Genomic DNA, 23,833 nt, shown 5'->3' on the forward strand with positions numbered 1-23,833 from the left:
GATGTAATTTCCTAAATAAAGAAATAGAAACACATTTTTCAAGGGGGTGTGAGAACTTATTTTTAGATTCAAGGGGGTGCCAATCACTAAAAAGCTTAAGACCCACTGTTTAAATTGCTCTTAAAAATCTCATGGCTTGTATTTTACTTTCATCTTTCTTTTTAACAGTCCATGTTTCTGAACTGTATAATAGAGTGGGAGTGACTTACCTTGTAAAATTTTAGTCGAGTTTCTCATCTTGTTTTTTTTTTTTTATTCAGTGTCCTTTTAATGGCTCCACAGATTTTCTGAAATTACTTTACACGATCTCGACCTTTAAATGCCATGACTTAGGGGTTTTTTTGCGAGATTTTTAAATTGCACTATTGGCTTATTTTGTTTAATTTATAAACTGATTTTTGAAGGTCATCTTCATTGCCTTGTAATACAATCTGATCATCTGCATACAGCATTGTATTGATAATAGTTCTGTTTAACTGGATACATTATTTTATTGTTGTTTTCAATATTTTAATAATCTGATCAATATATATATATATATATATATAGTCATACCCTGACTTGCGCGAATCCAGAGTTATGCGGTTTCTTATATGTACGTATTCCTGTACCGCTTCAGCACTAGCTGTATCTTTCAGGCGCCGGCAGCATTCACTAGTGTCACACACGCTGTGAACAAGCACTAATGTGTTTTGCGCTGTCTCCATTCACACACGATTTTTATTATCTACAAACCTTGCGATTGTTTAATGTTATGTTCTTGATAAAAATTTTATCACATAAAAAATAATAATGTCATACAAAAGAAGCAAGTCTGATTCTTCTACAGCTAGCAAGAAAAGAAAAACATTGAGTTTGGAAACAAAACTCAACATTACCAAGGATTTTGAAGACGGAATGAAAATTTGTGAGCTAGAAAAGAAGTTTGATCTACAGGAATCCACAATAAGAACATAAAAAAAAAAAGGTTTAGATTTCGGAGGACATAGATTCTAACGAGGAACGAATTGTAGCCACAAGGCAAGGAATAAAAAAATCATTAGCTTGCTATGAAGAAATTTTGTGTGACAAGAAAAAGACATTATGCCGTCAGACGAATCTATTAGATTTTATGAAACCATCGACATCGAAATAACTTTCTCTTTTTTATGTACGAAAAACTACAATTATGATTATATTTCTTAAAAATACAGGTGTTTTGTAAACCCCTTGGTCCCAATTGTATGTTTGTATATATAAATTACATGCAAAATTATACCCCGAGTTACGCGAATTCGACTTGTGCACTTTTTGTTGGTCCCATTGTTGGAGATAAGCTACATCCCTGTCTAACACTCTGATTTCTTTCAATCTCTTCTGTTAATTTATTACATAATTGTTAACTGTATTTATATAAAGCTATACAAACTTTATATAAACTTTGTATAGCTTGTACCAAATGTAATGGATATCCATGTTCTTTCATTATATTCCATAGTTTTTCTCGGTGTATTTTATGAAATGCTTTCTTGTAATCTATAAAGGCCATATAAATTCTTGTCTTTTTTCAATAATTTGTTTTAACACAAATATTGTCCACATTATATGATCTTCCATGTCAGAAGCCAATTTGTTCTTCTGAACATAGATTGTTTGCAATATTTCTAAGTCTTATTCAGGATTTTACCTTAAATTTTGTAACTTGTATTTAATGAACTTATTCCTCTGTAATTTCCACAATCATCAGTCTCCTTTCTTAAATATAACCTTAGCTTTTAAACCAATCTGACAGAACCTCATATTTCCTCCAACAGTTATATTTATGAATTTTAAGAATCTGTGATGTAAATATTCTCTGCCATATTTCCAAAGTGCTGTATTTATGCCATCTAATCCAGCTGATTTTCTAATTTTTGATACTTTTACTTTTTAGTTCTTCCTATTTTATTGGTTCTATATCAGTACTGATTTATTCATTATTATTTTCCCATTATTAAATTTGGGTTATACCATAAATTCTTATAAGGTTCTATCCATTGTTTCTCTTGTATTATGTTGATTTGTGCTATATCTCTTTCTTTGTTGTTTAATTTCCTTAATATTTAGTAGGCTGTCTTGTCTTCCATTTTATTAATAAATCTGTCCCAAGAATATAGGTGAGCTTTCTGTACTACAGTTTTAGCTGTTGTTTTGGTATATTTTTTCTGTTTCCTTTGTATGTTTATGAAGGAGTGATTTGTATACCATCTGTTTTTATTTTATTGCATTTTCTATATCTATGTTCTAGATTTTTAATGTTTTTCTCTTCAATATTTTCTTTTCAAGTACTTCAGATGCTGCTTTATGGAATATCTTTATTAAAGTTTTTCATTCTTCTTTTATATCTTCAATGATTTGGGCTTCTTTTAGATAATCTGTTAATCATGATTGATATAGCATTCGAATGCTTTCTTCTTGTAATAATAGATATACTTTGTATACTTGTTTTATTTCTTGTTTATTTACCGCCTTTCTCCATTTTGCTACTATTTCTATTTTAGAGATTACTAAATAATGATTTAGTAATAAAAATTTTACTTCCTCTGTAAATATGTACATCTCTCACACATAGAGCTTGTTTCTGATTAGTAATTATAGATCTTGTTCCTCTGCCACTCCAAGTATATTTATTTATATTATTTTTTTTGAAAAAAAGTATTGGTTATTTTAAAATTATTGAAAGTACAGAAGTCTAATAGTTCTTAACCATTGTTATTCATGCAATTTTTTTCATATTTTCCTAAGACATTTGGGATGAGATTGTTACCAACTCTAGCATTAAGATCTCCTAATATTAATATATAGTTATTTTTATTACATTTATTTAATTGTTTGTAGTTCCTCATAAAACTGTTTGGAATCCTCTTTCCTACCTTCTTCAGGCATATAATCCCATGATATTTAAGTATGTTCTATGTGTTTAACTGTTATAATTCGATCATTTACGAATTTTACTTTTATATTCTATTTTTCTTGTTATTATCAATTAAAATGGCCACACCACTAGCTCTGATATGTTGGTCCACTCCACTATGTAGCGTAGAAAGAACATCTACATCTTTTGTTTCCTTTAATTTCTTTTTTTTTCTGTTATCATTTTAATATTAAAAAATATTAATGTGTGTGTGTGTGTGTGTGTGTGTGTGTGTGTGTGTGTGTGTGTGTGTGTGTGTGTGTGTGTGTGTGTGATTCTCTAATTTATATAATTTGGCACAACACAGCATAACAAGCTTTCCTCTCAGTTCACCTCCACCACAATGAAGCATGCTTCCAACTTGGAAGAGGTATACTAATATACCTCTGAACAAATTAACAGTAACATGGCAATGTGATATCATTTACTGCATTTGTATTATTAAAATTTAAAACTCTTCAGTCACCAAAATATACAAAAAAAAAAAAAAATTGCAAAATTCAAAATTAATCAGGATATCAAAAAACAAAAGGCATTTAAAATATATAAACCAACATTAAAGTAATCAATGGTTAAACAGTATAACAATAAGCATAAAATAATATCTACAAAAAACATTGTTATATTTAATAAAGATATACAGCCCATCATATAAGGGTTCAAGTGTAGTTTTCATTTATGAAGATTTTTAATAAATGAAAACTACACTTAATGTAAGATAATTCCTTGGTTTTTATTTCACTGAATGGAGGATTCTCGTCATTCTCAGAACAGGAAAGATTCCACAGGAGTGGAAAGAATGTATGATAAACCCATTGCACAAGGGTGATGCAAACACTGATGTATCCAACTATTACCAATCAGTATCTCACAAATGGTGGTAGTGAAGAGTTTGGAAAAATTAGGTAGGACTCGCATTCAGAAATGATTTGACTGAGAATCTTTACTTTGCAACAAACAGCATGGATTTACTAAGGGAAGTCCATGTTTTAGCAATTTGCTCACACTCTATAATAATGTTATCATTGAACCAGACAAGGAGAATGGATGCTACATGATACTTTTGAATTTTGCTAAGGCTTTTGACAGAATACAGCATGGTAGGCTGTTGATTATATACTAGAGAATATGGGTTTGGATTATAGAATATTAGCATGGATAAGAGGATGGCTGACTAACAGCTATCAAAAAGTGGTATATGGGCATTGGTGTGTTGGGACCAGCTCATGCGAGCCGGTCGTTAAAATTTTTCAAATTTAGCAAGCCAGTTGTCAATGTTTTTAAGTCGGGCAAGCTGATTATTAAAATTCTTTATGAAAGGATAGATGATGAATGATAGTATATAGTTTTTCCTCATAAATATTTTGAAATTGTATAATAAACACTTACATATATTATTATTATCATCAAAAATAAATGTATAAAGGACGTTATCAAAACTCCCATAGTAGGCATTTGAATAAACAATAATGCCTTATTTTTTGGGCGAATTTCCAAGAACTTGCAATATTAAGTTCTTGAAAATGCAACATTGTTGCACTATTGATAAATATAAAAATTCGTCGCGACGGATTGACTGTCACATAAAGCGAGCCGGTTGTTAAAAATTTACCAACACACACCACTGTATATGGGGATGTGAGTCTGCAAGATTTAAGGTGATTGGAGGTGATCTGCCACCCGTACCAGCAGCGTCCTCAGGAAGAAAGTTAAAAGAAAGCTCTGCAAGGACTGTCATCAACCCATTTCTTCAAGTTCTCATCATACTTATTCTGGCGGTCAAGGAGTTCCAAATCTTAGACACTTTATGTGTCAGGTCTGCGATCATGCATTCTCCACCGCAGTTGGCTTTGGTGTGCATTGCACCTCAAAACATCCAGTCGAAGCCAACGCTGCAATAAGAACTCAGCGCATCAAAGCACGTTGGACTGCCGAAGAAGAAAAGATACTCGCTGCTCATGAGATCGAGTTGACAGCTCGAGGAATAAAGAACATCAATGAGGCTTTATTTAAGGTGTTCCCATTAAGTGTCATAGATGGAAAGCCAGCTACAAAGCCTTAGTTCAAGGATATCTGCCACAGGTAGGGACAGGTAATATCTCCGTATCTTCTGTCTCTCCATCTTCCAGCCACCATCCTGCTGTTGAAGAAGAGGCTTTGATTCTCAGACTGACATCATCTCTAGACGATCCTCCTCTTCCAGAATACTTACTTACTATCCTCTTCCGTCAGGGACAGGTTGAGTCTTCCATGTTTCCACAACAACCTCCAGGAGTCTCAGTTTCTTGATTGGCTGGTGAGCCATCTATATGTTTGTAATCCAGATTTGACCTTTATTGTTGTTATCCATTTAGTTCTTGGTCTTCCTTTTTTTCTTTTCTTTTATTCTTGCACACAGAGCAAAGGTTGGGTAGTCTTTTTGATGGCATTCTCTCGACATGTCCGTACCACTGAAGTTATCTTCTTTTCATCTTTTCGATTAATGAGTCTGTATATTTTAGGTCTTGTCTTAGTTTCATTTGTTTTCTTTTCTGTCCATTTTGTTTTATTTATTTTTCTGAGACATTTCATCTCGAAAGCCTCCAGTTTTTGTATCAGTCTTCTTGAGTGACATATATAACTTCCGGAATATAACCATTGAATTCTTAAATCTCTCATCTAGAGTCTACCTTCTGGAAATGGATATCACAGATCAGTTAAATGACTACCTCCATGCTGAATTCTCCAAAAACTTGATGCCTCATCAATATCAACAACAGCCTATGTCTCATTCTACAATGACTTTGTCAAATAGAAAGCAGAGGAAGAGGGCCTATGTAGCTATGCAGGCCCTCTATAAAAAGAATAGAGGGAAATTTGCCATAACCATCCTTGATGGTGCTTCCCCTTAGCAGACTTACATGATGATTTTGTTAAATTCTGGAGTACAGTCTTTTCTGCTCCACCTCCACGCTTCCCTGATGATGACCAACCTACGATATTGAGGTCCATTCCTGCCCTTCAAATATACCAGCCTGTCTCCATCCACGAGATAGCATCTCCCTTCCTTCTCTCCTTCAAGCGCTGTCTATTGCTGTACGTCCAGAACCCTTTCTTTTATATGTTATGGAGCTATACTTAGGTAGCTCCATCACTATCACTACAGGGTCCCATGCGACTTCTATTCCAGCAGTGTGAGGTGTTTGCTGGGGTGATCCTCTATCTCCCCTTTTCTTTAACTGTGTCATAGATGAGTTTCTTCGCTCTCTTCCTAGCCATATAGGCTACTCTCTAGGTGCTTCTTCCTTTAATGCTATGGCCTTTGCAGATGATCTTATTCTCGTAGCCTCTACTAAGGAGGTAGGCTTGCAGGAACTCCTTGACCAGGCAGTTGACTTTTTTCCTCTATTCGAGGCCTTTCTATTAATGTAGAGAAGTCCTGCTCTTTAGGTCTTGTCCCGTGACAAGAAGCTTAAAGTCGAGACTATAGAGTTTTCCCCTGCACGCTTTTATCATCCTGGTAGAGTGGAGATACCTCAGTATCATGTTCACCCCCAAAGGGAAGGCCTTCTGTCCTAGAAGCTGGGATTGCTTCTTTGAGGAAAGCTCCTCTCAAGCTCCAGCAAAGACTGTTTCTCTTTCCCACTATCTCCTACCTCGAAATATATGTCCTACCAAGCACATATATCTCGGTACTGTCCTGAATGGACAGGGACATCCGTTCAGCGATGAGATCATGGCTCAAACTGCTGCCTGACACCCCTACTGCATATTTCCATGCGAGGGTGAAGGGCAGCGGGCTCATCACTTCGATGGCCGATCCTACGCCTGTGGCTGTCCAGAATCGCAAAGTTAGGACCATCTTCTTCCCCTATCTGCAGAGAGGCTTTCTACAGCCTCTCTGCAGATAGGGGAAGAATACAAGAAGACTTTAGGTGAGCTAAGGGCTGATCCCATTATCAAGGTAACTTAATTGAGTCAGCACCTGCAGAACACAAGAAATGGGCATCTCTGCTGCACTGTTCTGTAGATGGTGCTCCTTTAAAAGAGTCATATCTGGTGCCTCCCCAGCATGATTGGGTAAGGGATGGCACCAGACTCCTCCCTAGGTTCGAGTATATTCATCTTATCAGGATGAGGATCAATGCCCTGCCTACTTGAGCCCGCCCAGCTTTATGGGGTAGTGACAACTCCAACTGTAGGGCTGGCTGCCACTACAGTGAGACATTGTCTCATACAGCCCAGTGTTGCTTCCACACCTACCCATGGGTTCCGTGTGTGGAGGCATGACGACATGGTCTCCATTCTGGACAACTGCTTTAAGAACAAAGGTTGGGAGACTATGGTGGAACCACATTATGGGACCTCCGTGGGTTTGCGTAAGCCAGACTTTGTGATTAAAAGAGATAGTGACATTTGGGTAGTTGATGCTCAAGTGGTGGAAACAGGGTGCGCACTAGCCTATAGCCATAATAATAAGGTAAACTATTATAAGAATAACCAAGATCTAGTTAGTAAGATATGGGAGGAGCATGGGGCAACTCCGAGGTTTACCAGTACCACCATCTCTTTACATGGCGTATGGAGAGCAGATAGCTCTAAGGACTTAAAACAGCTTGGGCTTATGCAGAAGGATATAAAAGTTCTTTCCTTGAATGCCTTACAGGGCACACTGGTGGCATGGCATTGCCACCAGAGAAAGACTACAATGATAACTAGAACAGGCATAGGGTAAAACACTTGTAAAGGCTTAGGCCTATATCATGTCTGGACGAGATGTAAGGGTAGTACTGCCCATAACCAGTACAAAGATTAATAAATAAATAAAAAATAGCAAGTGGTGTACCACAAGGATCAGTGCTTGGTCCATTGTTATTCAATCTGTATATTAATGATATTGGGAAGGATTTGACAAGTGACATACAGCTATTTGCTGATGATGCAAAGATATGTAGGGTAATCAGGAACACTGCTGATATGCAGTACTTGCAGAATGACTTGAATAGGCTGGAATTGTGGGCATGGGAAAATGGATGTCAGTAAACGTAAAGTCATTCACTTTGGCGTGATTAGATATCCAATGTCGTGTCGTATTATATTGGTGGGATTAGGCTAGAAGAAACTGATGAAACTAGGGATCTTGGAATGTTAATAGATAGGAAGTTTAGGGGCCATGCCGGCAATATTGCAAATACAACTCAAAATATAATTGCAATGCTGAAATGAATGTTCACAAGTAAAGATAAGGATGTTATTTTGCCTCTTTACAAGGCCTTGATAATGCCTCACTTGGACTATTGTGCACAGGTCTGGTTTACGTTGTGATTCTGATATGTTGGTTTAACACCCTCAACAGAGGAGAGTGTTAAAAATAATATCAGGATTGTGGAATACTGATTATGAAGAGAGATTGAGAATTTGTAGACTGTAGCCACTAGCAAATTGGAGAAAGAGGGGTGATATGATTGAGACTTACAAACTTCTGAAAGGGTCATACAGGATTTCAATTGATGGAATTTTCCAATTTATGGAGGGTGGGGAAAGGACAAGAGGGCATCCTTGGAAGCTGAGAATGAAGGCTGCAAAGAAGGGGGTGAGGGCTAGATTTTTCTATCAGAGGATGGGGCATGATTGGAATGGATTGCCATTGGATGTTGTGAGTGCAAGCAGTGTGAATGAATTCAAGAATAAGTATGATAGCTGGTGTGTGTAGTATGTGGCCTCCCTCGATGAGTCTCTGACTCCCTAGTGTCTCTTAATAATAATCATCATAATAATAATTTAGAAGACATCCTTTTTTAAATCTATATACCCTCAACCTTCATTTTGGGTTAGATATATGGATGACATTTTTGCAGTTTGGCCTTAAAACAGAGATTCTTTTGCTATATAGCAAATAAAAGTAAGGATGATTATGGAAGGATAACTTGGTACGAAACTGACAGAAAGTAGAAGAATTAATTGCGTTACAAGGCAATCAGTTTGCAAGAGGGTATCATCTAAGTAGAGACTTTGCAGTTACTGATATGAGAACAACAAATTGGAGCTGCTCAACATATTGCAAAAATATCAATGCGAATACTGCATTTGGACGAGATGTAAGGCTAGTGTAAAATATGGTCGGTTGTGCCATTGTAATATTTTATTCCCTATTAGTATATTGGTGTTATCTCTCTCTCTCTATATATATATATATCTTAAGTATATATATTTTTTTCACTTTTCTACTAGTCCTAAAAGTTGTTTTAAGAGTTCTTAGTACGATGCTTGATTTAAATACTTTCATTCAACTTTAATCCCCCCCCCCTTTCTCAAACCCGGAATTATGCTTCTTCATGTGCACGAAACTTTAGAACTAAGGAAGTGCCTCTGGCTAGAGCCAATTCCTTCGTCTGAACTACTGGCATCTTTCTATATTGAATTCTGAAATTTTTTTTTTTTTTATATAGACTGCACCATCAGAATTCACAGATAGGATTTAGAATATCCTTCCAAAGAAAAGAAAAGAAACACTCAGCAAAACACAGAACTTTCTTTCTTTCTTATACTTATTACTAAGTCGAGCAACGCAAATATACTAATTTTCAGTCATGGCTACTTATCGTTCTAGGTCACTTAGGTTCGAATTTTTTATGAGAAGTGCATTGGTACGTAGGAATCAGGCAAGTTATTTGACAAACAAAACAATTTATTCATGCTAAGTGAATGTACAATAAAAGTTAACACTAAGCACACAATTTTTTTTCTCGCTCTATACTTCTACAGTAAGATATTGCTTGGAATTTTAAATAATCCACCTAGTTCAATCCTCTCTTAAACAACTAGTCTAATGTAATAATTGAGCCTTCATTTAGTCAGACACAGAGCAAACTTACACATACTATACAATAGGAAGGCATAGCTACTAAACAATATTTAGCATATAAAATTTTTACCTTATAACAATGATATCCTATTTCACACACCTGAGCAAGTTAATTCACAATGGTTATCTAAATGTCTTCAGCCCTGAAGTAATGCTAACATTAAAACTTTAGAGCAATCTCTGTCACAATTTCTGTTTCTAGTTAAATTCTATATAATAGACTTTACTTGGTATATAGTCGTCTAGTTCACAATAGTAGATTCTTGAAATCACTATTTTCTGCTCCGTTCTAATAGTGGCTGCACACATGGATACCTTTTTCCGAGATTGATGAGGGTACTTCCTCTTTCTGTGATCGTCGGGAAGCTTGGTGGCTGGAAATCTGGAACTGACTTTCTTCAATACTCAAATGAGTCATCTCGCACTTTGGGCATCTGTTGGCTGGAATGTGGATCCCCGACCTTGAACCGGCATGACATACTCGAACCAAGAGCCAGAACAGAACTAGGGTGAAGACGGACTTATCCTGCCACGAACATCGAAATGACCACTCTTCCTATTTGGTCATCCACCAGACGATGACTGACCTCTATTACGGCTCATGAAAAACCCATGGCGACTACAACGATGAACTACAGCAAGAACCACTTCCAACAATGGTGACCCCGACTTCTTATTTCTTCGTGTCTCTCCTTTTTAAGCTGCTCAATCGACCTTGGACCCTGCTACTCTTCTATTCCCTTGGGCATTCATAGAGGTCTATTCCCCCCACATTTTTGGGTCATTGCGTTAAGGCCGGAAACCCTGTGCATTGACCTTCGTGAGTGCAAAAGCCTAAGGTCATATTCTTAATCCCGTCTGGGATTATTTCTTTGTCTTAACAATCTATTGTTATATTTCATTCATACAATTTTTTTTTGTCTTTTTGTTGTTGTACGGCAATTCAAAATTAAAGTTAAATATTAACTAAAATTACAAGTATATCAGATTAATTTGAATTCCTAAGTAAAATCGGTATAGAAAGAATCTAAGTTAAATTTTCTCTATATACAAGATTTTAGCCCATAACCAGTACAAAGATTAATAAATATAAAAATAACCAGTGATGTACCACAAGGATCAGTGCTTTGTCCACTGTTATTCAATCTATACATTAATGATATTGGAAAGGATTTGACAAGCGACATACAGCTATTTGCTGATGATGCAAGGAAAGGTAGGGTAATCAAGAATGCTGTGGATATGCAGTAGTTGCAGAATGATTTGAATAGGAAAGGAACAAGAGGCCATCCTTGGAAGCTGAGAATGAATGCTGCTAAGAAACAGGTGAGCATTAGATTTTTCTCTGGAACTGTGGACACGGGAAAAGGGATGACAATTCAATGTCAGCAAATGTAAAGTAATGCATGATTATATATCCAATGTATTATATTGGTGCATTATGTTAGAAAAAACTGGTCAGGCTAGGGATCTTGGAGGGTTAATGGATAGGAAGTTGAAGTTCAAGAGCCATGTAACAAAGATTGCAAATACAACTCAAAAGATAACTGCAATGCTGAAACAAACATTCATATGTAAAGATGTAAAGAATTCATATGTAAAGATGTCTTTACAAGACCTTGATAAGACCTCACTTGGACTATTGTGCGCAGGTCTGGTCTGGTCTGGTCTGGTCTCCTGGTTTCCATTGCGATTCTGATACAGTGAAGAGTGTGCAAAGGAGAGTGTTAAAAATGATATCGGGTTTGTGGAATACTGATTACGAAGATGGATTGAGAATTTGCAGACTGTAGCTATCAGCATACAGAAGAGGGGTGTTTTAATTGAAACTTACAAGCTTCTGAAAGAGTCATACAGGATTTCAGGAGATGGAATTTTTCATTTTATGGAGAGTGGGGAAAGGAACAAGAGGGCATCCTTGGAAGCTGAGAATGAATGCTGCTAAGAAGCAAGTAAGGACTAGATTTTTCTCTCAGAGTGGTGTGTGATTAGAATGGATTGCAATTGAATGCTGTGTGTGTGTGTGTGTGTGTGCGCGCGTGCATGCGCAAACAGTGTGAATGAATTCAAGAACAAATATGACAGCTAGTGAATAGTAAGGCCTCACTCAATGAGTCTCTAACTCCCTGGAGGTCTCTCTTAATATTTTTTTCTTTTTTTTCAAACTTCAAATTTTATTATTATTCACACATATTTACAATATATACTTGCACACTAATCTGCATACAGATATTTACACTTACAGATAATATTTTTTTTAAAGATAATATTACAAAAATTAAATGGATATTAAATCCAGCATTATTTCATAACCGAATAGAAACTATAAAAGCTCAATCTCGTAAGCTCTCTAAAGTATTCTCGTAGGCTCTCTGGTCAAATTTCATAATGCTGGATTTAATATCCACTTAATTTTTTGCATTGCCAAACTGAAGCCTTTTGGCTCTTTATTTTAGTAAAAAAGATAACGCTTTTTTTTTTTGCATACAAGTACATTCTGTACATATCCATATACATTTTCATTATATATACATGTCAAGGGGTGCTTAAAGGTCAAAGCTGTATAACTGAGAGGAGACCTCCACATAGCCTTTAAAGGAATGCAGAGAACCGACTAGTGCGTCTGACCTAATGTCCAATCCTCACCTTCTCGTGGTACTCCCTGTTGGGTATCTACCTGGATACTGAACAGACAAAGATGGGCTGGCAATTTGGGATTTAGCTGACCAAATTGTATTCTTATTGGGTTAAACCAAAATACAAAATAATGGTACAACATGACAAAATTTCATGCCAGCTGGGGAGTCGCAAGGTCAAACAAGGCCCCTGTTGTTTTTGCCAGGAAACCAGGGAAACAGCAAAAAGCCAGCTACTGGAACAAATCTGAAAACACACCCAACTCAACATCACCAGAGTTAAAGATCAGTACTATCAACATAACAAGCCTGAATGGTAAAGAAATGGAGCTAGCTGAGGAATTAGATAAGTACCAGATCAACATAATAGGGGTGACAAACAAAAAAAGACAAAAACTGATGAGATCTTTCTGAGCAATAAATACAAAATGTTATATTCAGGCAATGACAATCAAGGAAAAGAAGGAATGGCCATAGTATTCAACACAAAATACAAGGCTAATCTTCTTGAATGGCAGTCAGTCTCAAGTAGAGTTATGTGGGCAAATATGAGAATGGGGAACTGGACAATGAGACTTATTTGTGCGTATGGTCCCACAGAAGGTTCTACGAAGGTAGAAGTGGAGGAATTTTTTGAGGCTTTAAAAAAAGCAACTGACACAATGAAAAAGGAAAATTTGGTCCTTGTTGGGGATCTAAATAGCAGAGTAGGAAATGAATGTCAGACATACAAAAATATTTTGAGAAAATTTGAAGAAAAAAGCAAAGCTAATAATAATGGCAAATACCTGTTGGATTTCTGCTCAGGACATGGACTAGTTATTACTAACACAATGTTCCACCATAAAAATGTGCACAAATTCACATGGAGAGAAGAGGCTAGTGTTAGATCCTGAATGGAGAGCTTTACAAGTAAATTCTTTATTCAGGATTTAAGATGATAACTACTACTAATTAAGGAGATATCTGCACATCAGCTAATAATTATGAAGTATTTTTTTATGTTTTGTAATAATGTGTAGTCCATGTGTGCCATATAGTGAGAGTTATTGTTAGGTTATTTGTAATTCCCATGTAAGCTGTCTAGTACATTGCGAAATTCTGAGAAAAATTATAAGTAGTAATCCGGAATAATCGCATATAATCTGTACGAGTCGAGCGTAGCGATGGAGGCTATACCTACGCGGAAAAATGACGTCAGAGTGGCTACCTAGAATAATGTAACCTGACAGGTTAGGGAGAGTGTAGGATCACCCAAGGGGCATGAATGATGGACTCGTGGGTGAAAACCGCATCGAATAGAGGGCGCCTGAATAGGGCAAATAAAAAACGAAGCATGCCATTTTAAGGGGCCTTTTGACCTTTTGATCTTCGGTTGCTGGATTCGAGTTTTTTTTTTTTTTTTTTTTTTTGGGGGGGGGGAGTTGGTTGGAGGATTCATGAGAGGGCAGTGGGTCGACTACGGTAATGACGGATGGCAGGTTCTTTTCTTGAGAATGCTTGAAGATTTTCCAGCAGAGCTGATCGCGATACGACAGCCTATGTAGAATTGAGCCTTAGCAGAATGTCCCATTGGAGAAAGTTTCCTGTGGAGCGGTAGACAGCATGCAACAGTCAGAAACGATTAGAAGAAAAAGCGTAGTGCGTTGCCAGGTGAAAAGGCGGCCGAAGAATATGCAGCAAGGTAATCCAGACCTACATGAGATGGCGGCAAGAAATCTGAAAGAATTCGGTAATGTAAAAGTTTTCGTTCTATGTTAAAATTAGTTTAGAAGAACAAGAAATTTGTGTGCATTGTAACTAAAGGACACTAGTAGAGAACTTTTAGTGAGAATTCGACTGAATTAATTAAGCCCTTGTGGAACAAAGAAGAATTGTTAAAAGGGAGTAATTTGTGAATGGCTAGACTTGCTTAAATGAAATTTAGAATTAAGATAATTATTGACAGAGTATTAATGAAAGTGTTCAATGCGTGTTCTGTGAATAACTTGTGAAAGGAATTATATAGTAGTAGTAGTATTATGCTTAAACCTAATCTTATCCTTTCATAATTGAAGGATTTAACTTACTCAGATTCATTGTGATTTAGTATAACCCTTAACTTAGAGTGAATTTTGATCCATTGAGTATTTTAACTTACATAACTGTAAATGTTTTATGTTTTCCAATAAACATGTTTTGTACCTTATACCTGAGTTTATGCCTGATTACGAATTCAAACCACCACTTATGAAATAGAACCTTTTTGGCGGGAAGGAATTTAGATATAATTGCTTAAGTGAGATTCGGTCAACGACTGCTAACTGAATCTGCACAGCACTAGCGCGAGATAAAATAACTGTGTGTGTATCCCTTTAGAATTTAGAAATATTTCCAGGAACAAGAGTCTCTTCTGTTATAGGATATTGGCTGGTGCAGCAAATTATAAATTTTGCCAATATCCAAAGGGGAGATAGATCTGAATTAATATCTTAAGGGCACGACAGTCGAATAGAAGGAGGGTTATTATAGAGGTAGAACAAGATATAATATAGAGAAAGCAGCGACATAACAATAGAGTAGCCGGTAGGATTTTGATTGTAAAAGGTTTTAAGCAAGCAAAAGGATAGATTCAAGAAATGGTAAATTAATTTAATAATAACATTATAGAATTACAATTTAACTATAGAACGTTACTATTTAACACAAGGAATAAGAAAAGTCTCATTGACTATGTTTTGTTGATAGTGATGTTTTCTCCCTGGTGCAGGACACCAGATGTACAGAGGATTTGAAATTGGAAGTGATCACCATTTAGTCTTAAGCATGACAAAATTGAATTTCATATTGAAAAGAACAACATGTAAGAAAGTTTTAAAGCGAATAAAAGTTGAGCAACTCTCAGATGTGAACTGTAGACTAAAATGCACAAATATTATTAAAGAAAAAATGAAAGAGTTTGAGAACAGGAACCAAACTTTGGAGATTCAGTTGCAAGCTTTGAAGAAAACTCTGATTGATTCAGCCAGAGAGGCATGTGGTGAGGTTGTCTGCAAGGATAGAAAAATCAGAACTCCATGATTGACACAGGAAGTTAAAGAGGCAGTGAAAGAAAAGAAGAAAGCATATCAAAAGTTCCTGGCAAATAAGTCCGCTTGTGCTCTTAGAGAATAAAGAGACAAATGTAAAAAAGCGAAACACTCTAAAACTAGCTAAACGAAAGTCATGGGAAGAGTTTGGCAAGAACATCGAAAATAAATATCAAGAAGGTGGTAAGATATTCTGGAGGTTGTTGAAGAAGCTTAGAAATGGAGGAAAGAGTGCTGTAAAAGGAGTTAGAGATGATAAAGGTGAAATGAAAAAGTGAGAAAAAGATATCCTTGAAGTATGGAGTAATTACTTTGAAAAACTGCTAAAAGAAACAAGCAGTGATAATAGCCTAGTGGTAAAAAACACTGATCATGCATGCAGTCAGGAATACATATCCATACTTGAAGTAGAAAAAGCCATCAAAAGCTTGAAATGTGGAAAAGCAACAGGAGTAGATGATATTCGACCAGAAATGCTGAAGTATGGTGATATAAAAGTCTTACAGTGGCTGCACTGGATAGTTCAGAAAGCCTGGACAGAAGGACGAATTCCCAATGATTGGAGTAGAGCTGTAATAGTACCCATATATAAAAAGGGAAATAAAACTGAATGTGAGAATTACAGAGGTATTTCCTTACTGAGTGTTCTGGGCAAGATTTATGCCAGTATACTTGAGAAACTGGTTGAGAAGAATTGTGGAAGAAAAGCTTGGTGAAGAACAAGCTGGATTCAGGCCAAATAAAGGCTGTCAGGATCATATATTCACTTTACGACAAATAGTGGAGAAATCATGGGAATATAACAAAGATCTGTATTTAAGTTTTGTCGATCTGGAAAATGCCTATGACAAGGTGCCAAGAGAGAAGCTATTCAATACACTACAGTTATATAGTGTCAATGGGGCATTATATCAAGCAATACTTAGTCTTTATTTGAGTTGCAAGTCAGCAGTTAGGATTGAAGAAAGTACAGGAGGATGGTTTAATGTTAAATCTTGTGTAAAACAAGGATGTACATTATCCCCTCTGGTATTCATTATCTATATGAATCACATTATGAAAGAAAGTGGTATTAAATCTGATATCAAAATTGGAGATGTTAATGTCAGCTCTTTGCTTTATGTGGATGATGTTATACTTATATAACAATCTGCTACAAGTCTGCACGATTTCCTGACTAAATTGAATAACTGTTGTAATAGATATGGTATGAAGGTCAGCAATAAAAAGACAAAGACAATGAAAATAGGCAGAATCATTGAAAATGTCAACTGCATTGTGGATGGAGAACCTGTGGAACAAATAAAACATTTCAGCTACTTAGGCACGATTTTTAGTGAAGATAGTAAATTAAAGATGGAAATAGACAACAGAATCAACAAAGCTGGTATGGTAGGAAGTCAATTGAATAAATTCATATGAACTCATGGCATCAATGGCAATATCATATTAAAAACGAGGATATTAAGAAAGAACTTGATATTGTCAGCATCCAGGAATGCATTAGCAGAGCTAATCTCAAGTGGTATGGCCACTTAAATAGAATGGGCGAGGAAAGATTAGCAAAACAAGTCTTCTCTGCCAGGTTGGCAGCAAAACGACCCAGAGGAAGACCAAGATATAGGTGGGTTGATACGGTACAAAGTGCCTTAGACGATAGAAATATAAGATCTGATAATGTTGGAGTCTTGACAAGTAACAGACTGATTAGGAGGAAAAATTGTAGATAGGAAGTTAGTAATGATGTAAATTTTTCATATAGTACTATCATATCCTGTACACCCCTTGAGGGTACATGGCAGGAATTTGATGATGGTGAAGATGATACATGTGCATTACATATTAATTTTTAACACTATTATTTCTCAGATAAAGTAAATATTTTTTTTACAATGAATTTAATACAAATTTTCCTTTTTTTTTGTATAATGTATTAATAATAGTTACTATTAATTTATAATTGCAGTTAAATAAAATTACAGTTTTTCTTTCTGAACAGTATTTATACAATAACAATAAGTTATATATATTTTTTTTACAATTTTGCTTTTAATGTATTTAAATGCTGCAACTACAGCATTTCAATGTAATAAATGGATTCTCTCACCCTTTGTGTTGATCTCAGTTGAAATGTAATGTCTCAGCTTGCATCCTCGAAGCCATTTAGTATGCTTATCTGAGGATGACACTGGTTAGTTATTGTTTATTGGTTTGATTGCTGTGTTGGAAGTAGGCGATGTTTGACAGATCTGATCAAAGTGAAATTGCTGATATATTTTGGTGTTATTACATCTGTCTGATGGTTCACATTCATTTTTTGTTGTGGTCTTCTTTTTGATCTAATTAGGAATCCCTCTCTCCTTCCACTGTGGCAGCCTATCTATGTCTTCGGAACTTTTGATTTATATTGACTTTAAAGTTTACGACTTTCTCAAAAATATCTTAGCATCTCTAGTCCACAAAAATTGGTATTTTTTTTCTGTTTTTTATTTTCTTGTTTAGTACAACAGATTCTGGTTGAATGGTACTAAATATTCAAATAGGAAGATCTGTGTATTGGCTTGCAATGCGTTCAAGTCCGTTGCAACTGGTTTTTTTCAGTCTGGTGGCTTTTATGAGATTGTCTCTTGTGGACTTGCTTATAATAATGCTATATACTGACTACAACATTTTTTTCTGTTGTCTAACAAGATAATCATTTGTTATATTGAAGGGTCAGACGAGATTACCAAATTTTTTTATTTGTTTTTCAACACCTTCTCCCAATGTCTGACAAAGCACAGGCTGCAAGAGCAGTAGGATTTTGTAGAATATAGTTTCAGCCAATCATCACTGTCAAGTATTGTTTTATGCTCTGTGACATCAAGCAGATAACAATACTTTAGAATGGATTTTAAAAAGCCAAATATAATTGCTCACTCTGCATAAACCCACATTCTCCACTCAAAGAGAAAGCTAAATAAGTTTGGGAGCTATGAATGAAATTATAAACATTCAGTACTGCTGTCTTAGTAGAAATAAAAAAAGATATTCAACAAAAAATGTGTTTGTAGGACAAACTAATCCTAATACATAGAAGAATAATTCTGGAAGTAGGGAAAAGTTCAGTAGATGTATGAATAAAATCTTACAAGATTTAGCAATTCAAAGCAAAAGGCTGTGTTCTAACAACACACAGCACAGAGCCATGACTTATTAGAAAATGTTCTATTGGCTTACAAATCTATCATGGCAAGGATTGTCATTTTGAAACAACTAAAGACAAGTTGATTTGTTGGACCAACAATGTAGACCTCAACATCTGCAAGAAAAAAAAATAGATCTAATACCACATTATTTAAAAAACTATTATGGTTAACAATGGAAGGAAGATAACCATCATAGTAAATATATATTGAGAAATTAACTTTTTAAAATTATATATTCATATATATTTACACATTCGGCTTATTTCAAAAAAAGTCACAAGAGTTATTTATGCTAATACTAATATACAGCATTATCTAGAGAACTTTTCAAGTACTTTTTTTTGAAAAAGATATGAAAGTGGATAAAATTATGAAAAATTCCAGAATTTTTTAATTGTTTGGAAAGAGACAAGGAGAAATCTTAGCCTCTAGTATATGTGACACCCTAAACCTAAAACCATTGATATATAATATCATGTACACAAGGTATCAGCTAAACAGTAGTTAGAAAACTGCTGTTTTATAGATACTTACATATTTTTCTTGAAATTTCCTTGCTAATTGTTGCAGTTTGTTATCATCATCTGACATGAATGGATCATTCAGGGCGGTTCCAACTTCATCTTGCTTTTCACCCTATAATAAAAATTAATATTTTAAAAAAATCTAAATAGAATGAATATTAAAGAACAATACTAAGAAAAACCTTATGAAAAACAATTTTTATTATTATTATTATTCAGGCCTCCAAGGAGTCAAAAGACTCGAGGGAGGTCGTTCCTAAGACAAAGTCTGTCAAGACTCATCGAGGGGAGGTCCCACCCTGAGAAACACAAATCTATCATACCACTCTTTAAACTCACTGACCGTTCTCGCTCCCACCACTCCATCAGGCAATGCATTCCACGGCTCAACCACCCTCCACACAAAGAAACCACTCCTTACCCTCTTGTTCACAGTTTCCTTTCGTAACTTCCAGGGATGGCCTCTTGTCATCACTCCTTCCTGCTGTTCAACCAAGCGAAAGAACTCCCCAGTGTCAACCCTGTAACCACCTCTCAACAGTTTAAAAGTCTCAATCATATCACCTCTCCTTCTATCCACCAAACTCTGCAGTCCACATTCTCTCAGCCGATCCTCATAACTATCCTTGTACAGTCCTGAAACCATCTTTGTATCCTTTCCACAGTTAATTTATCCCCTTCAAATCCTGGGGACCAAATCTGAGAACAATAATCCAAGTGTGGTCTGATCAGAGACTTATACAACGGAATGATAACCCTCTTATCTCTGCAGGTCAGCGTCCTTCTCATAATAGCAGCAATCCTCTGTGTTACCTTTGTTGGAAAGTACATCCTAGTTTCGAATCTGCCATTTTGTTATAACGTACTCTTATTAATAAAATTTATTAATTGCTAATTGATCACTAATCCAAATGTAGAGAAATTTATATTTATACTGTGCCACCCTATATTTAGATTAGTCTATATAAAATAGTAGAATCAATCTTCAATTAAATTAGCAGTCTCCTTACTCATTCAGGCCGAATTTAATATTTTTCACTTGAGGCGCCTGCTAGATTCGAATTATTTATGAACGGTACAATAAAAAAGAATCAGGCAAACACAGTATTGAAATTAATAAAACAAAACATTTAATATAAGGTTATATGACAAATATGAATTCCACTTCTAAAATGAGACATTACAATTAAGTTAGCACATCGGGTCAAATCATTCATATTAATTTAGTCTTCAAAATCTTCACATACAAGTTTCACAGTTTTCTCAATTACAAGATTCCTTACTCAGATTAATGCAACAGAATTTCTTGTTTAATTAGTTTACTCATATTTCTCAGTTATACTCCACACTTAACTCTCAGCTGGCACTTATATCATTAAACACGGCAGATATTATTTCAAGGCAAATTATTTTTAACTTCTAACTTCGGTGATATGCCACAGTAAATGTTAGAATGAGCAAAATGGAACTATCACTCAAGTCTTCATACACAGAACAAATAAAATATAACTGTCCTTACCAGAATTAATCTTCAGCACGTCAGATTTAATGCGAGTACATCTTCAAATTATATTTATTACACCTATGGAACACATTTAAAAAGAATTCTTCAAGGTCATAACTAGATTAATATTTGTCGCACTTCACAATTCTCGACGGCAACTATAGGGCAGATTGATATCCTTGTTTACTACTTCACAACAAATTAAGCTCCGTACAATTCTTCCTAAAAGCAATATAGAAATAAGTAGTAATTCTAATCTAACTGGATCTATTCTGAATCCTTCATTAACCTTCCAGTCCTTTAATTATCCAAATACGGCACCAAATCCCTATTAATGCCACTGCTGACTTTACTTTCAGCTATCTATAAGTTTTCACTTCGTCTTAGCACACTTTTAAATACTACTCTCTTGAATTCCTGCCCTTCAGCCCTTTTTATTTACTTTCACCCCCTTACTTATATCCTTCCTTCTTCCAGCTTCAAAAACTCTCTCCTCTTTACTCTTATATTACCACTCATATATTTTTCTTCTCTCCTCGTTATCAAAGCTCACGGTCTACCCACGTGCGTTCCATTTTATTTCTCTCTCCATGGCAACGAACAAAGCACTCCTCACGCATCCTATCTTGAACACCACGGATCATTGAGTCGCCATACATTATACCTCTCACCATTCCCTCGCTCCTATTGTTTCCATTCTCTCCTCTTCTTTCATTCCCATACCTCTCTCTCTTCTACTGTTTCCATTTTCTCCACTTCTAGCACTTCCATCTCTCTCTCTCTCTCTCATTCCGTCTCTCCTACTACTGTTTCCATCTTCTCGTCTTCTAGCATTACCATACCTCTCTCTCATTCCATCTCTCCTACCATTTCCATTCTCTCCTCTTCTAGCACTTCCATATCTCTCTCTCTCATTCCGTCTCTCCTACTGTTTCTATCCTCTGGTCTGCTAGCATTCCCATACCTCTCTCTCATTCCCTCTCTTCTACTGTTTCCATTCTCTCCTCTTCTAGCACCCCCATACCTCTCACTCATACTCCCTAAATTCTCTCTCTCTCTCCTACTCTGATTCGCCTTGCATTTATCTCTTCCATTCTCCTAATCTTATCTTTCATACTTCTGCTCTCATTCACAAGACATTCCACCTCCTCTTTCAACTCATCTATCTCCCTCTGCAGGTCAGTCACTCTTAATCTAAATTCACTCTCCCAAACAAAACCATCTCCTAAACTTTCACAGTCACTCGCACCTTCCACACTATCAACTATTATTTTCTCATTCTCTCCTATCACACTACTTGTCTTCCTACATTCATTCCCTGTTCCTGGAGCAACAAAGTCGGATATCGATATATCTAATGTACTTATTTCCTCCAACTGCCTGCATTTTGCGCACATACGCTCTCCACTCTCTTTAACAAGCCACATATGTAATTCCCGAGACGCATACATGCCGCAAGTACTGCATGCCACAAAGTCCCTTATGATATTGCTAATAATTGAGTTCTTAAATGGCGGAGGACTTGGCGTTACGCCACTTGTGACTGCTGCTGAATCCACCATCATTCCTTACTGCCGAGTAGCGTAATCTTTAATAATTATTCAGTTAATAAATAAGAGGAAAAAAAAGTACAAACATCAGAACATTTAAGTACTAAATATAATTAAATAAAATGAAATATAACTAAATCCACTAAATTAGCTTCGTTTTGTCTTCCACCGTTACGCTTTCGATTCCGACGGTACCAAAATATATTATATCGCAACAGCAACTAACTTCCAAAAAATAACCACTGAAGTACACTCGTATTCAGAGAAACAATTTAGCACTCAAAAACGTAGAAAAACGGGGTAAAAAGTGGACTATTCACCGATTAAAAATCACTTTCTTCTGCACAGCTCAAATTCACCGCCACGTGCTACGGCGACACTAGCGCCACTTATTTTTAAGATGAAGGTTTGCATTTCATGCTAAATTGATACACACAAAAAAAGTTACTGCTGGCAAAATATATTCATTTATGGTAGAATAAATCTGAATGACCAAATATATATTAAACAATGGAATACATAATAAATTATCAAGAATATCTGACTACTACAACTCTCACTAAGATAAAAATTACACTGAACTATTTATAAAAGTAAAACTCCTTCTATACGTAGAAACATCAAAACCAATATCAAAATACAGTAGTTATGGTAATGAAAATTCCATAAATTTTACCTTAAAAAGTTACAGACAACTGGAGATCTAATGCCTTAAATTCTAATCTCCTCACTATTCTTCAATAGGGTGAAGATAACCTGGTGAACTTAAATGCCAGGAAAATACAATCCAGTATAATTTCCTGCAAGAAATATCAAAACATGATCAGATTTCTCTTCTTGAATTGACCTGCACCTCTAACTTTTTCTTGAATAAATACATCTTAGCCACAGATTCTGCTGCAGCAGCAAAAAAAACTGTATACTTTTCCACGTAAGATACTGCTTTTAACCTATACAACAACTGCTAATACTATATAAATCTCAAACCTGCAATACTGCTCATATAAGTATTCCATGTGATTATATAATGATTCCCCCCCCCCTCACAGACATTCAGTTTCTGCCTTATGCCACTTGTATAGGTATTTTCACTGGCAATGATCTGCTGCTGATGTGGTCACTATCATTTCACCACTTTCTTTCCAAATTGAAAGAACAGTTATTGGTTATCCATTCACTTGTTCACCTCCAAACTTAACCCAACATATCCTTCTCCTCCTCCTCTTTCAATCTATCCACCTATTCTTTGGAACAGCCATCCTCGCTCTGTCTGTCTGTCCAATTATAGCATGCGACTCTGCTTATAGCTAAGAGTACAAGTAAAATGGTTCAAGATAACCTTTATTAATGTACACCCACCTACAGAAGCTGCAGAAGAGTCAATAAAAGATGAATTCTATAAAAAAACTGGAATCCTAGAAAAAATTCTCTGGCAGGAAATAATTTTATCAGGTGATTTCAATGCAAAAATTGGAAAAGAAGAAATTTATAAAAAATTTACTGGAAACCAAAGCCTACATGAAGAGACAAATATTAATGGAGAAAGATTAATTAATTTGGTGACATCCAGAAATTTAATAATAAGCA

At 35.7% G+C, this 23,833-nt stretch overlaps 1 protein-coding gene across 3 annotated transcripts in view; it reads right to left on the bottom strand.

Annotated features, from left to right (window-relative positions):
* LOC150107401 (uncharacterized) overlaps positions 1–23,833 on the bottom strand; it is a 384,774-nt gene that overhangs the window by 308,559 nt on the left and 52,382 nt on the right. For 2 of the 3 annotated variants that reach the window (XM_090391269.1, XM_090391268.1), the window contains exon 2: positions 19,203–19,304. In XM_090391269.1, the coding sequence (XP_090247395.1) occupies positions 19,203–19,304 (102 nt within the window). Of the gene's footprint in view, positions 1–19,202; positions 19,305–22,922; positions 23,084–23,833 lie in introns of those variants that run through there. The other variant, XM_090391270.1, reaches the window with a different exon arrangement.

This window comes from Typopeltis vanoorti, chromosome 4, assembly GCF_054136105.1.
Source record: "Typopeltis vanoorti isolate ZY-2024b chromosome 4, IOZ_Tvanoo_1.0, whole genome shotgun sequence".
NCBI classification, from domain to species: domain Eukaryota; kingdom Metazoa; phylum Arthropoda; class Arachnida; order Uropygi; family Thelyphonidae; genus Typopeltis; species Typopeltis vanoorti.